Source organism: Bombina bombina, chromosome 8 (genome assembly GCF_027579735.1).
Source record: "Bombina bombina isolate aBomBom1 chromosome 8, aBomBom1.pri, whole genome shotgun sequence".
NCBI lineage: Eukaryota > Metazoa > Chordata > Amphibia > Anura > Bombinatoridae > Bombina > Bombina bombina.
Window position 1 is genome coordinate 167,778,100 of NC_069506.1, and position 15,361 is coordinate 167,793,460.

Consider the following 15,361-nt stretch of genomic DNA (forward strand, 5'->3'; position numbering starts at 1 on the left):
ACAAGCTCATAGATAAATGATTTCAACTGCTGTTCTCCTCCACAGTAGCTATGGAGAACTTTCTTACGCATAGATAAAAGAGAATGTGAAAAACGTGTTGGGCACAAAAAATTAAATAAATACCTTACCAAAAATACATGTAAAAATATTAAAAATGCGACTAAAAAGATCTAATTAAAGCCCTTTTTTGGGTGCATTGATATGCCTAGTCAAATGGGAGGCCTCGGGTATGAATTAACTGTCACTCAACAACATTTTAGTTGCATTTAAAGTTTATTAATATGAGGATGAGAACCTGTGTGCTTTTTTAGGTACAAAAATTGAGAAATTGCTTGATAAATCTTGCTCTATGTCATTGAAGTAATAATAAAAAATTGTCATCAAATGGATTTCAAGGGGCACTACAAGATCAAATTGGTCAGTATTCTGGACCATTTCTTCGATTTACTGTCCTTAAGGTGACACTAGATCCTAAGTTCCCCAGACACTTGCCATCCCACATCACAGTGCACCGTCTCTAAAGCCAGTCTGCATTGCCATAATCTCTGCGGTAATGTTAGGAATGATTTAGAAAATTGCATCAAAATGGACAACCTTTTTTTAGCCACTGAAGGATGACATAATAAATCCCACCACTGCTTCACTTCAGTTTGCGGAGCACCTGCCACCTCTTGCGGGGCACCATTTGAGAACCACTGATTTTAAGTTTTGTTCCCAGTTTAGTTTTTATTTAATTATGTATTATTTATTTATTATTATATATTTATTTGCCTTGGTTTTGGGAAAGAGGTTACTAATCTTGGTCTGTTAATCACCAATAATATATAAATGGATGGAAAATGTTTTTTGTCAGTAGATGACTCTCACATTAATAAATCAGTCGAGAAATTCATGCATTTTGTACTATGCCTTAGGTACCACATCTAAAACCTTAAATGCCATCATTTGCATTAATTTACATAATAACCATCTAGGTGTAGCCTGGGTGAAGTAGATTTAGTTACTGTTATACTTTGTGAGCATATTTTATTAACAAGACTACAATACACAGCAGGATTAGGTAAACAAGCTTTAATATTGTGTCTCCTTAGTCTGTTTTGTTTTTTCTCTTGTGGGATTTGAACAGAAAACTTGGAATGTGAAATTATTATTGAATTTAAACCAAAATAACAAACTGTGGAAAAGGAACCAAAGATTAGTAGACCTGAAATTGAGACCGATAGAGTCAGCCTCTTGGTTACCAGGTTCTTAGAAACATCAGTTAACAACAGTAACAGGCTCACTAGTACAGATAAGCAACAGTTACTTCAGCTTGGTACCAGATATACAGGTAATAACACACAGGTACTGCAGTTAGGGTGAATAGCGGGTGCTTGGTAATACCTTAAAATAGCTTTAGTTAAACAGGAACAAATACTTGTCAAGCAGTTAATAGGAATGTATTGTTGTTAAACAACGTGTACAGGTACCTTGGTAAGTACTCAGGGGCAGGATCTGTACCTTAAATACTCAGGATCAGATCTGTACTTTTGTCTCCAAAGTACATGGCAGAATACTGGGGACCCACTACTGGGTAGGATACAATTCCCATGCTTGGGTTAAGCAATGAGGGCCCACACTGAGAGCCAATGAAGGTCTCAGTCTTTGCAGCTACCCTTAGCTCACCCTTCCTGTTATATTATTGTTTCAGGAGCCCCTTAGCTGCACATAAAAAAATTTCTAGTTATTTATTAGTATTTATTTAGCTTCAGTGTTGGGTCTCACAATTTTTATACAAGGCCAGTCCTCTGGTTCTGCCGCCTGAAAGGCTTTGCTACCACTTTTGCACACAAGTGTCCACTGTGCTCCCACTTGTCACTTTTCTGTTCTGATTGGAGGAGTTGAAAAAGAGTTAAACACCACTTTGAAAACTATTTTATTTATAAGGCATTTTATGCTATCAGAGCAGTGTAAACAATATTTTGATTAAAGGGACACTGTACCTAAATTTTTTCTTTCATGATTCGGATAGAGCATGCAATTTTAAGCAACTTTCTAATTTACTTCTATTATCAATTTTTCTTTGTTCTCTTGATATCTTTATTTGAAAAAGAAGGCATCTAAGCTGAGGAGCCAGCAAATTTGTAGTTCAGAACCATGGACAGCAATTGTTTATTGGTGCTGCCCAATCAGCAAGGACAACCCAGGTTGTTCACCAAAAATGGGCCGGCATCTAAACTTAAATTCTTGCTTTTCAAATAAACATACCAAGAGAATGAAGAAAATTTGATAATAGGAGTACATTAGAAAGTTGCTTCAAATTGCATGCTCTATCTGAATCACGAAAGAAAAAATTTGGGTACAGTGTCCCTTTAACAACATATCTGCTAGAATCTGCAGTTCCACAAATAATAGTCTCATGAAATTCTACAAATAAGAATCATTAAAATATTTTTGTATTTTTCTAGAACATGATTTGATAAAAACTATTTGTAGAGTTATTTCAAGATAGACTTTCATATTACTGTACGTTTTGTAGTATTTCCCCTGGGAACATATGGACACCGCTATGGGAAGAACTCTCAAACCAGTCTACAAACCCTACAGCAATGATCCAAGGTGGAGAAGATGCACAGGTAAAAGTAACACAATGAATATTATTATGCTCTTAAATTATTTATCACAAAATAAGACAAGTTCATGCTCTTTGATGGGTCTGAGCACATACTATACATAGCTGTTGACTGGTGCATATTCTATGTTTTTTTTTCTTTAGTTGTTGGGTCGAATGGGTACAGCTGAGGAGTGTGCGAAGGCAGCTTTGTACTTGGCAGCCGAAGGTACATTCTGTACAGGCATTGACCTGCGTCTTACAGGAGGAGCAGAACTGAACTATGCTAATAAGAATCAAAGAAAAACACGCAGCAGCATTTATCACTAATGTAATACTCTGAGTAGTTTGCAATATTCTAAGACTGATTTTGAAGATTAATGATTTAGTTTTTTTTATATCTTTACAAACAATATCCATTTTTTTTACTACTAATTAATGCCACTGGGACACTTTTATAATTGTTACAAAAGGAACCTAATTCTTTTTTTTAATGGGACATTGATATCAATATTTTTCTTGTTTACAAGAAAGCAGTTAAACATTTAACAAATATTTGTTTATATAAAAAAAAAAAAAATCTTAAAATTGAAAATAAAACAGGAAGAGCATGTGTATAACTATTACCTGCTGTCTGTTGCTCATTGGCTGATAGTTACAGCTCACACAGAAAAGTTGATTCGTCTATTTTTAAAAGAAACAAAGCACTGCAATAGATTTTGAAATGTTGTTGTTTAGATGAAACCCCAAAAATGTGAGTACAGTGCCCTTAAAGAGACATGAAACCCAAATGGTTTATTTCATGATTCAGATAGAGAACCCAATTTTAATAAAGCTTACAATTTACTTATATTATCTAATTTGTTTCGCTGTATTTGTATTCTTTGCTGAAAAACATACCTAGGTAAGTTCAGGAGTAGCTATGCACTACCGGAAGCTAGCTGCCGATTGGTGGCTTAACATGCATGCTTCTTGTCATTGGTTCACCGGATGAGTTCAACTAGCTCCCAGTAGTGCATTGCTGCTCATTCATCTAAGGTTTCCAAAGAGAATGATGCAAATTTGATAATAGAAGTAAATTGGAAAAGTGTTGAAAATGGTTCTAAATAAAAAAAGGAAAAAAAATGTTTTTAGTTCCCTTTAAAGGGAGTTAAAACCCCATTTTTTTCTTTCATGATTCAGATAAAGAATAATTTTAAACAACACTCAATTTTACTTCTATTATCTAATTTGCTTCATTAACTTGGTATCCTTAGATGAAGGAGCATCATTATTAGGGTATCCTTTGTTGAAGAACTAGCAATGCACATGGGTGAGCCAATCACCCAAGGCATCTATGTGCAGCCACCAATCAGCAGCTTACTGAGCCTATTTAGATATGCTTTTCAACAAAGGATATCAGGAGCATGAAGCAAATTAGATAATAGAAGTCAATTGAAAATTTGCATGATCTTTCTAATCCATGTCTCTTTTAGTCAAATGTATTATGTTCATGCTGTGTATACCAAAGGGAAAAAAGTCACCTTTGCTTTAAATACAGAATGTTGAATTTTTATTTTATAGTAAAACATTTCTGAAATGCAAAGGTGCATTTATTTTTTAAAACGGTTTTATTAAAAAAAAAGGTGCAAAAAAAGAAGAAATATTATCTTGATATCAAGGTTATAAACCAATGGTTATGATTATATATTTATATAAATACATTTCCACAAGAAGTGCACTCTCACCACTATAATCAACTGCCAGGGTGCTAGTTGAATGAATAAAAGAAAAACAACAGGCTTGCATTTACTGGACTTTTTCAATTATTTTACTTGTGCTGTGACGTTTCGGGGGATACATCTTTGAGGAAGGGGAGCTGTCTCCCCCGAAATGTCACAGCACAAGTAAAAGAATTGAAAAAGTCCAGTGAGTGCAAGCCTGTTGTTATATTATTTATATATAAAAATAATATTGGCATCCTTGGTAAATATGAGCAAAGAGGGCTGTGAAAAATTGTCTTTATTGTTTAACCGTTTGATCATTTGTTAAAAAAAATACTCTGCTCTCATGGATATCAAACAATTGCAAAAAAAATGGATTATGGAGTATGTTTTTATAATGATAATATGTTTATGACATGGTGTTCATAAAAAGGTTTCACTTTATTTTTGTCTGAGGTCTCCATTTCATTGGTATAGTTGATTAGGTTGTTTCTGTCCTCTCAGTTAGGCCTTACTTGAATGCTTAATAACCTTTATCTAAATGATGACTTAAAGGGACAGGCTACTACAAATTAAAAATTTAAAAAGATAGAAAACGCCTTTACGACCCATTCCCCAACATACTGCCTCTTATCTCAGTGCATTTGTATACCTTTTTACAGCATGGCACTGCTAGTTCATGTGTGCCATATAGATACCACTGTGCTCACTCCAGTGGCGTTATACATGAGTCAGCACTAATTGGCAAAAGTGCAAATCTGTAAATGGCACTGAGATAAGGGTGTAGTCTGCAGAGGCTTAAATACAAGGTAATCAGAGGTAAAAAGTATATTAACATAACTGTGTTGGTTATGCAAAACTGGGAAAGGGGTAATAAAGGGATTATCTATCTTTTAAACAATACACATTTTGGAGTAGACTGTCCCTTTAATTTCTACTAAATGCTTTGCTCCCCCATTCCAGCTCAGTGTTTACCTGTAATCTGGCCACTATTTTTTTTCATCCTCCAAAAATGGTAAGACCAACATCCATTTTGAAACATTTCCACAGTGCAATTTCTACTGAGAAAAACACGGCAATTTGTAAATACTGACAAAAGAAATGTCCTTTTCCGAATGCTACTAGGATGAGACAAAACACACCCTTTCATGCCAGAGGTGTCCTAAAAACATTAAAAATACTTAAAGGGACACTGAACCCAAATTTTTCTCTCTCATGATTCAGATAGAGCATGCAATTTTAAGCAACTTTCTAATTTACTCCTATTATTAATTGTTCTTCATTCTCTTGCTATCTTTATTTGAAAAAGAAGGCATCTAAGCTTTTTTCTTGGTTTAGAACTCTGGACAGCAATTTTTTATTGGTGGATGAATTTATCCACCAATCAGCAAGGACAACCCAGGTTGTTCACCAAAAATGGGCCGGCATCTAAACTTACATTCTTGCATTTCAAATAAAGATACCAAGAGAATAAAGAAAATTTGATAATAGGAGTAAATTAGAAAGTTGCATAAAATCTCATGTTCTATCTGAATCACAAAAGAAAAAAATTGGGTTCAGGGTCCCTTTAATGGAATTAAATGAGGAGGGGCATAGTAATGAAAGTGCAAGTAGCTTTTCCCTCCAATGTTCCCATTCCAGAAACACCCTGCTCCTTCTGCAACAGTTGCATCATCACAAAGGACTTCTCCGCCAGCAGCATCTTCAAGTAAACAAGTGTTGCAAACAACTGCCTCCAAAAATTACCCAATACCTTCTTTTATAGATGGGTGACACCTGAAAATAGGGAAAAAAAACTGACCAATAGCAATATATTCTTCTGCAATAGGTTGCCCAATCAGTAGTGAAAACTCAATACGAGAGAGAGGAAGCCCCCCCTGTCAGCTTGACAGCAAGGGGGACGTTCCCATCCTGTTTTATTAAACTGCCTTCACAGAAAAGGCACTTTAATAAAAACAGGACTAAGGGGGTGCTTTTAGGGTCTCTTTAATGGAAATGAGTGATTTCTCTCCGTTTGGTACTATGAATCAGTAGGAGGATTAAAGGAGGCAAAATATTGTTCTTAGTCTTGTTAATTTGATGGTTTCTTCAGTATTTCATCGTCTGGGTGGGGTTGGGGGGTGGCAAAAGAGGTTCCTTATAGTTCAGGTGTTCTTAACATATCCAGACATTGTAGCTCCATTTACAAGAACAAGTTTAAAAAAGCTAATTTAGTTTATTATTTATTGAATAAGCCATTCTTTTATTTCAAGCATGATACTTATATACACAGTAAAAAAACAGAAGGGAACAGCGCACCTCTGATTTACATGATCATTTATTAAAATAGGGAAAGTCCCTGCTACAAATTACACTTACTTAAAAAACAAAGTGTCACAAGCTCATCAAACAGAAAGTCATAGAAGTCCACAGCAACGTGTCACTTCCATGGTGTAGTACCGGACCTCTCAGCAAGTATGCGGCCTGATTCACTGTGCTTTTACAGCATGTGAGGAGCAGTCTTCTTATTAGTCAGTTTGTGGGCTAGTATATAAATACCCAATGCTTTTCATCTGCTTTAGCTGGGCAGACTTCTTCAGGGGTGTGTCCACCTTTTCAGACTGTCTTGTAAAAATACAGGGACTGTTTTATTTAAAATAACAATATAAAAAAGATAGCAACATAAATACAGTTAGACAACCTTGTAATCTAGCTCTATCCTATATGTTGGGTGATAATTAGCAAATAGCTAAACTGTAAGTTGGCCCATCTTCAAGTCTGAGGTTCAGATCACATCCCTGCTGTAGATACCTGTCCAAGATTCAGCTGACATATCTAATGAAAAGAGAACACAATAGTTACTGATGTGAGCCGCAGAATATGGAATCTTTTTTTATTACAAACAAAAGAATACAAAACAAAGGTCCACATCCACTTTATGGTCTATACATTATGAAACGAGTGGACAAGGCTTTCAACCACTAAACCTATCCACTCATGTGCATGGTGAGCGAGGAGCATTTGCCACCAGCTGTTATTAGAGGCAGTGTTCTGACAATTGTAGCTTCTTAACTTATAGTTGCAGACCCTGATAAACCAGCCTACACCACAAGCGCTCCAAAGCTGCGACCACAACTTGATAAATGGAGAATTATGAATCATGCTTATTTTTTTTTAACACTGAAATACTGAATATATTCTGACATGTAACCAAATGCAAAGCTAATGAAAACTTGCATTCAGACTAATAGGAATTCTTATGTGTACTAACTGCAAGTCAGCACCGCATGTTTGTGTGCAAACACATCTCTGGATTTACAAGAAATGTTCAGCTGATTCTACATTGTGTTGAAATGCTTATTTCTGCAGTTTCTGTTGATATTTAAAAGGGACATTAAACACTAAATAAATGCTAGATAGAATGATACATTCAAAGAAAAGATTAGTCTGAGAATAACATGTAGATGTTTTTTTAAAGTTTCATTAGCTGTTTAAATAGTGATAAAATAAGTGTAAAGTTTTATTGTCTATAAAACAATGGGAGCTGCCATGTTGTAACTTAGGTTACCTTCTCTGCTGTGGCCAATTAGGGACAGTTATGAATAGTTCACACACACACGCAATATATATATATATATATATATATATATATATATATATATATATATATATATATATATATATATATATATATATATATATACACATACATACATACATATATACACACACAATTTATCATTTTATATTACTATGTCAAAGTGTTTAATTGTCCTTTAAATAGTAGGAAGAAGCTGATAATATTTAAAAAAAGATCTAAGAAAGCAACGTTTAAGTTCCAAATGTGTTTAAAGGAGCCTAAAATACAGCAGAGTTGCATAACCAACAATGCAAAAGCACTTAGGTCGAATTTCAAATAACAGTATATTTGTTTCGGACAAAAATCAAAGTTAGTTCAAACACAAAATGCACATCTGTATATACTGTGAATCCTAACACAAGGTCAGGAGTAGCTGGTGCCTCAGTGCGCACCTAAAAAGATTGTGCAGATTTTGATAATGGAAGTGAATTGGAAGGATGTTTAAAATTGCATATTTTGTCCAAATCAAGTTTAATTTTGAGGTTGGTGTTACTTTAAGCACTAGCTCTGTAGAATAAGGCAAACATATTATTTGTCACATCTGTTTGAGAGATTACTTTTCATACACATTTCTGTACTGATTCTGTCAATTACAAAAACTATAGAGGTTTTTCCAAAATATCTCAGTATTTTTTTAAATCAGTATTCTCAGTTTTAAAAAGTTTCTGAATTTCAATAAAATGCCCACTGTGCGTAGTCTTCTTACTTCTTTCTCTCTGACTATGGAGGTAAAAGTCCTGCTGTGCACACGGTATGGCTACTTTAATCCCTACATTTCTGGAATTTTTCTCAATTCTTAGCTAGAAATTAGTGTTCAGTACTCAAGAAAAGTTTACTAATCATCATAATGTGTGAGGAAACACCTTTTATGTGGTCCAAACATACTGTATATGCAGGGAATGATTTATGTTTTGCCTGTGTTGGCCCATCTTCAAGTCTGAGGTTCAGATCTCGTCCTTGCTGTAGTTGCCTGTCCAAGATTCTGCTGACAAATCTAATGAAATGAGAACATACTAGATACTTATCTGAATCGGTTTATTAATACAAAACAAAAGAAAAGGAGAGATGCCAAGCTAAAAAGTAGTGTCCAACAAGTTGCCAAGCAAATAACATAATAGTATGTATAAAGGGAAATAGATGCAAGAGAAGAAAGCATAATTCTGCACTTCCCTGGTAAAACCTCCTCTTGACTAAGGACTGCCATTTTGGGGACTAATTGTTAAAAAGGATATTGAAGAATTAGGTTTTAAAAACGGTCTAAACGTTGATAAAGAAATTTGAGGATTTCAGTGGACATAATGAAAAGTTAAACTTTTACAAAAGCATGCCATTTTAACTTTCAATTTACTTTTTATCAAAATTGCTTTGTTCTTTTGGTATAATTTGTTGAAGAATAAATCTAGGTAGGCTTAGGAGCAGCGATGCACTGCCAGGAGCTATCTTAAAGGGACACAAACAAAATGTTTTCTTTTGTAATTCAGATAGAGCATGAAATGTTAAGCAACTTTCTAATTTACTCCTATTATTAAATTTTCTTCATTCTATTGGTATCTTTATTTGATGCAAGAATGTAAGTTTAGATGCAGGCCCATTTTTTTCTTTACAACCTGGGTTGTTCCTGCTGATTGGTGGATAAATTCATCCACCAATAAAAAAAAAGTGCTGTCCAGAGTCTAAACCAAAAAAAAAAAAAAGGCTTAGATGCCTTCTTTTTTTTTCAAATAAAGATAGCAATAGAACGAAGAAAAATTGATAATAGGAGTAAATTAGAAAGTTGCTTAAAATGGCATGATCTATCTGAATCATGAAAGAATTGAGTTCAGTGTCCCTTTAACATATCAGTTAATCCAATGACAAAAAGGCATAAATGTGCAGAAACCAATCAGCAACTAAGTCCCAGTAGTGCATTGCTGCACTTGAGCCTACGTAGGTAGGCTTTTTAATATAGGATACAAAAAAGAACAAAAGTAAATTTGATAACAGAACTAAACCGGAAAGTTGTTTAAAATGGCATGCGCTATCTGAATTATGAAATTTTAGTTTTGGCTTTACTGTCCCTTTAAGCTATAGGAGGAGTTAGCCAAATTAGGTCTGATTATTCTATAAAAGAGGCATATTAGAAGAGATACAATTACTTTAAAGGGACAGTCTACTCCAGAATGTTTATTGTTTAAAAAGATATATAATCCTTTTATTACCCATTCCCCAGTTTTGCATAACTAACACTGTTATATTAACAACATTTTTACCTCTGTGATTACCTTGTATCTAAGCCTCTGCAGACTGCTCCCTTATTTTCAGTTATTTTGACATACTTGCAATTTTAGCCAATCAGTGCTGACTCATAAGTAACTCCACAGGAGTGAGCACAGTTTTATCTATATGACACACATGAACTAGCGCTGTCTATCTGTGAAAAGTTAATAAAATGCACTGAGATAAGAGGCAGCCTTCAAGGGCTTATAAATTAGCATATGAACATACCTCAACAAAGAATACCAAGAGAACAAAGCAAATTTGATGATAAAAAGTAAATTGGAAAGTTGTTTAAAATTGTATGCCCTATCTGAATCATGAAAGTTTAATTTTGACTAGACTGGCCCTTTAAATGAATACATTCATAGTCAATATAGAGAGTTGTCTGAAGCACTGTTTTCCAAGAGAATTATTTTAAATATACAAATATCAGCGCTCCCTTGGTTTAAACGACCGTCTAATTCTACACACATATAAGAGACCTGAATTTCAGACCGGACATATCAGAGTCACGAAGGACTGTGGTTACGTCTATGATACACTATTCAAACACTGCTATCTTGTGAGTGCAACTTTTGCTTGTTTTGCACATGTAAATAAATTGCTTTTCTTTCATGTAATTAGCAAGAGTCCATGAGCTAGTGACGTATGGGATATACATTCCTACCAGGAGGGGCAAAGTTTCCCAAACCTTAAAATGCCTATAAATACACCCCTCACCACACCCACAAATCAGTTTTTACAAACTTTGCCTCCCGTGGAGGTGGTGAAGTAAGTTTGTGCTAGATTCTACGTTGATATGCGCTCCGCAGCAGGCTGGAGCCCGGTTTTCCTCTCAGCGTGCAATGAATGTCAGAGGGATGTGAGGAGAGTATTGCCTATTTGAATGCAGTGATCTCCTTCTACGGGTCTATTTCATAGGTTCTCTGTTATCGGTCGTAGAGATTCATCTCTTACCTCCCTTTTCAGATCGACGATATACTCTTATATATACCATTACCTCTGCTGATTCTCGTTTCAGTACTGGTTTGGATTTCTACTGCATGTAGATGAGTGTCCTGGGGTAAGTAAGTCTTATTTTCTGTGACACTCTAAGCTATGGTTGGGCACTTTTATATAAAGTTCTAAATACAGTATATGTGTTTAAACATTTATTTGCCTTGATTCAGGATGTTCAATATTCCTAATATTCCTTATTTTTCTTACCTTTAAAATTTGACTTTTTTTCCTGTGGGCTGTTAGGCTCGCGGGGGCTGAAAATGCTTCATTTTATTGCGTCATTCTTGGCGCGGACTTTTTTGGCGCAAAAAATTTCTTAGTCATTTCCGGCGTCATACTTGTCACCGGAAGTTGTTTGTATGTGTGTCATTTTTTTGACGTTTTTTTGCACCAAAGATGTCGGCGTTACCGGATGTGGCGTCATTTTTGGCGCCAAAGCATTTAGGCGCCAAATAGTGTGGGCGTCTTTTTTGGCGCTAAAAAATATGGGCGTCATTTTTTGTCTCCACATTATTTAAGTCTCATTGTTTATTGCTTCTGGTTGCTAGAAGCTTGTTCATTGGCATTTTTTTCCCATTCCTGAAACTGTCATTTAAGGAATTTGATCAATTTTGCTTTATATGTTGTTTTTTCTATTACATATTGCAAGATGTCTCAGATTGACCCTGGATCAAAAGCTACTTCTGGAAAAACGCTTAACTGAGTTCAGTTCTACCAAAGCTAAGTTCATTTATTTTAAATGTTATAAATGTTTATCCTTAGCTATGGTTTGTAATAAGTTATTATGATATACTTTTACATGCAGAATCCATGAGTATTTATGTTTTATTGCCATTTCTTACATCTTATGTACAAGAAATATTTTGAAGATTTATAAGAAATATTTTTCTGATTCTATTTTAAAGGCTTTGTCTGACTTCGTGCCTTCTAATAAAATTTTTAGGTCTTTTTCACTTCTTTTTTAATTATTGAAGTTTCAAATGACCAACAACATACTGATTTATCCTTCTCTGATGATGTTTTTTCTCTTTCAGAATTTTCTTCATCAGATAGACACTAACAAATCTACTTTTTTATTATTTTTTTATTAAAGTACATTTGTTCTTTGTTGAAAAGGTGTTGATTATTTTGGATATTAAGGTAACTAGTTCTTTAAGACTAGCTGACACTATTTCTGCTTATTTATTCTTCTGTGTTTTCAGAAGTTTTCTTTCCAATTCCTCATACTAGGGAATGGAATAGGCTTAGAATTTTCTTTTATTCCTTCTTCAAAGGTTTTAAACTATATTCTTTGCCAGCAGTTAAATTCAATTTGGAGGGTTCTCCAATTTATTGGGGCTCTCTCTACTCCTACTAATGATGCTATTGTTTCTATAGCAAAATAGTATTTATTTTCCTTTAGATGGTTGTATCTTATTTATAAAAAATCATCTAGTTTCAGATACTTTTCTTGGTCCTGTGATTTATTTGGATGTTGCAATTGCTTCATTTTTTGTTCTGTTTACTTTAAGATCAAGTATCAGATTATGATTTATTTTAGCATTCTTAAGGGACAACATTTACTAGACTAGGTGCTGTTGCATTTGTCTTGTTGTTTTGCATTTATTGATTATGCAAGTCCACTGTATTGACTGGTCCTTTAACTGGACTATCATGCTAATAATTTCATTTGTGTCTTCATTTTATTGAATATTTTTCGCAAATGTGGGTTAATCTATGTCTTTAGCTATTAGCTAGAGGAATTTTGTGATTTTTAAAAAAAAACAAAAAAAAAATCCATATTTCTTAAACTGTTACTCTGGGCTTCAAGATTGAGTTCTAAGACTAAAACTTTAAGCTTATACTAGTTTGGTCGTTCTTGTTAAGGAACGAATTCCTGAATTCTTTCCCAAGTAACATGTTTATAATTGGAATTTTTTCAGTTCAAAATCAGCTCCCTAATATTGCGATGTACGTGCCGTATTCCAGCTTGGCTGGCAAGGGGCAGGTTAAGCTTTCTTTGATATTTATTTGGTTCTATTCAGTCCAAATTTCTTTGATTTTATTCCAGTAAGGCTAACACTCTCTTTAAGTGTGTTTGGGTTCTATATATTTTGGGTACTGTTGAAGCATGGCTGGGCACCCATGGGGTTCAAGCGCTGCTCAGACCTGGAATCTTCTGGGGTATTTCTTCCAGTTCCATTTTTAGGAAATGGGTTTTGGAGTTTTATTCAAACTATTCTGCCTTTTTTTGGTCAGTGATAGCATTATTTGTTTTCATTAGATACAATAAATGCATATTTTCATTTTTCTGTTTTCATTCAGATTATTTTCTGAGGATGCGGAATCTCATATGTTTCACTTGCTCTTCAGGACATAGTTAGAGGATCTTTTTTTCAAAAGCTCTTGATTCCTCACACAAGGGTCACCTTTTTTAGGTTTCCAGATAAGTTTGTGTCACTGTCTTTGTCTCTATCAGACAAGGGACAATTTTATTGTGTTCCGTTTGTCGGTACCTTTAGTCTCTTTTATTTCCTTCATTTGCTATATATGCATAGAGGTTTTAGGTCTTATGGCCACAGCATTGGATTTAATTCCCTTTGCTCATTTTCAATAGAAAGAACCTTTCTAGTCTTTTATGCTGCATTATGGTGCAGGGATTCTAGGATTTCACATTTTAAATCTTCGAATCCTAATATTTATCTCTTGATTTGATGGTTAAGATCACCATCATTTAGTTCTACAGGTCTCTTCGTTTCTTTCAACCTGGACCATGATATCTACAGATGCGAGTCTTTTTGGTTGGGAGGCTGTCTGAGGATCTCTGTCAGCACAAGGGGTTTGGAAATCTCAGGAGGCGAGATTACCATTTGATATTTTAGAACTCCGTGCTTTCTCAGAATTTTTCAGTTAGTTTCTTTTTGAAGAAGAGACGTTTAATGTTTTTCAAACAATATCACTACTATGGTGTATGTCAATCATCAGAGTAGGACTATCAGTCCTTAGGTTGTGACAGAAGTGTCTCGGATATTAGCTTGGGCTAAATCCAGCTCCTATCTAAATTCTGTGTTTTTTTTTTTCCCCAGGTATAGATATTTGGGAAGCGGATTATCTGTTAATCCAGCTTTTCCTCCGGGAGAATGGTCTCTCTTACCCAGATATGTTTTTCATCTCATCTGAATAAAGAACTTCCCAGGGGCCTATTAAGGTCCGGGAATTTTCAGGCGGAAGTAGTGTATGCATTGACAATTCTTTGGAATTATCTTTTTGCCTATTTCTTTCCGCCTCTAGTTCTTCTTCCAAAATTCTTATGGAGTATTTGTTTGTTATGCTGGTAGTTCCAGCATGGCCTCTCAGGTTTTGGTATACGAATCTCATTCGGATGGCCAGTTGCCAACGTTGGACACCTCCGTTTAAACCAGACCTTTTCTTTCTCAAGGCCATTTTTTTCCATCAGTGGGGCCTAGTTATCAAGCCGTCAACCTCAAATACGCTGGAATTCCGCAGCGTATTTGTGGCGAGGCTGATACGCCTTAGTTATCAAAGGCTCAAGACCGGCAAAAGTAGAATTTTGTGACGTAAGCATCGATCCGCCGGACTCAGTCCGACACAGATCGATTCTTACGTCACTCCAGATGTTCCGCACACAAGTGCGGCACATTCTCACTACTTTTGCTAGTTATCAAAAAACTAGCAGGTACGCTCGGCACTTTTACGGCCCAGCGTACCTGGTTTTCAATCCGCCACCCCTGGAGGCGGCGGATCCCATAGGAATCAATGGGAGTCTGACCATAGCGAAAGTACAAGTTCGCTGCTGACAGACATCCCATTGATTTCTATGGGAGCTGTCTACACCTAACACCCTAACATGTACCCCGAGTCTAAACACCACTAATCTGTCCCCCCTACACCGCCGCAACTAAATAAAGTTATTACCCCCCTAAACCGCCGCTCCCGGAGCCCACCGCAAGCTACTCTATACATATTAACCCCTAAACCGCCGCTCCCGGAGCCCACCGCAACTATAATAAATGTATTAACCCCTAAACCGCCGCTCCCTGAACCCGCCGCAACCTATATTAAATGTATTAACCCCTATCCTGCCCCCCCTACACCGTCGCCACCTATAATAAATTTATTAACCCCTATCCTGCCCCCCACTACGCCGCCGCCACCGCCACTGTAATAAAATTATTAACCCCTAAACCTAAGTCT

General features: G+C 35.6%; 1 protein-coding gene and 1 long non-coding RNA gene across 3 annotated transcripts in view; one reads left to right on the top strand and one right to left on the bottom strand.

Annotated features, from left to right (window-relative positions):
* HSD17B14 (hydroxysteroid 17-beta dehydrogenase 14) overlaps positions 1–4,737 on the top strand; it is a 34,493-nt gene extending 29,756 nt beyond the window's left edge. Inside the window, exons 8-9 of the mRNA XM_053690688.1 lie at positions 2,519–2,615; positions 2,756–4,737. Coding sequence (XP_053546663.1) covers positions 2,519–2,615; positions 2,756–2,920 — 262 coding nt within the window. The 3' untranslated portion in view covers positions 2,921–4,737. The remainder of the gene's footprint in view (positions 1–2,518; positions 2,616–2,755) is intronic.
* A 1,765-nt stretch (positions 4,738–6,502) lies between these two features.
* LOC128638624 (uncharacterized) overlaps positions 6,503–15,361 on the bottom strand; it is an 85,866-nt gene continuing 77,007 nt past the window's right edge. Inside the window, exons 3-4 of one of the 2 annotated variants that reach the window (XR_008399110.1) lie at positions 8,776–8,906; positions 6,503–7,107 (exon numbers count right to left, since the gene is read on the bottom strand). This is a non-coding gene — a long non-coding RNA (uncharacterized LOC128638624). The remainder of the gene's footprint in view (positions 7,108–8,775; positions 8,907–15,361) is intronic. The other variant, XR_008399109.1, reaches the window with a different exon arrangement.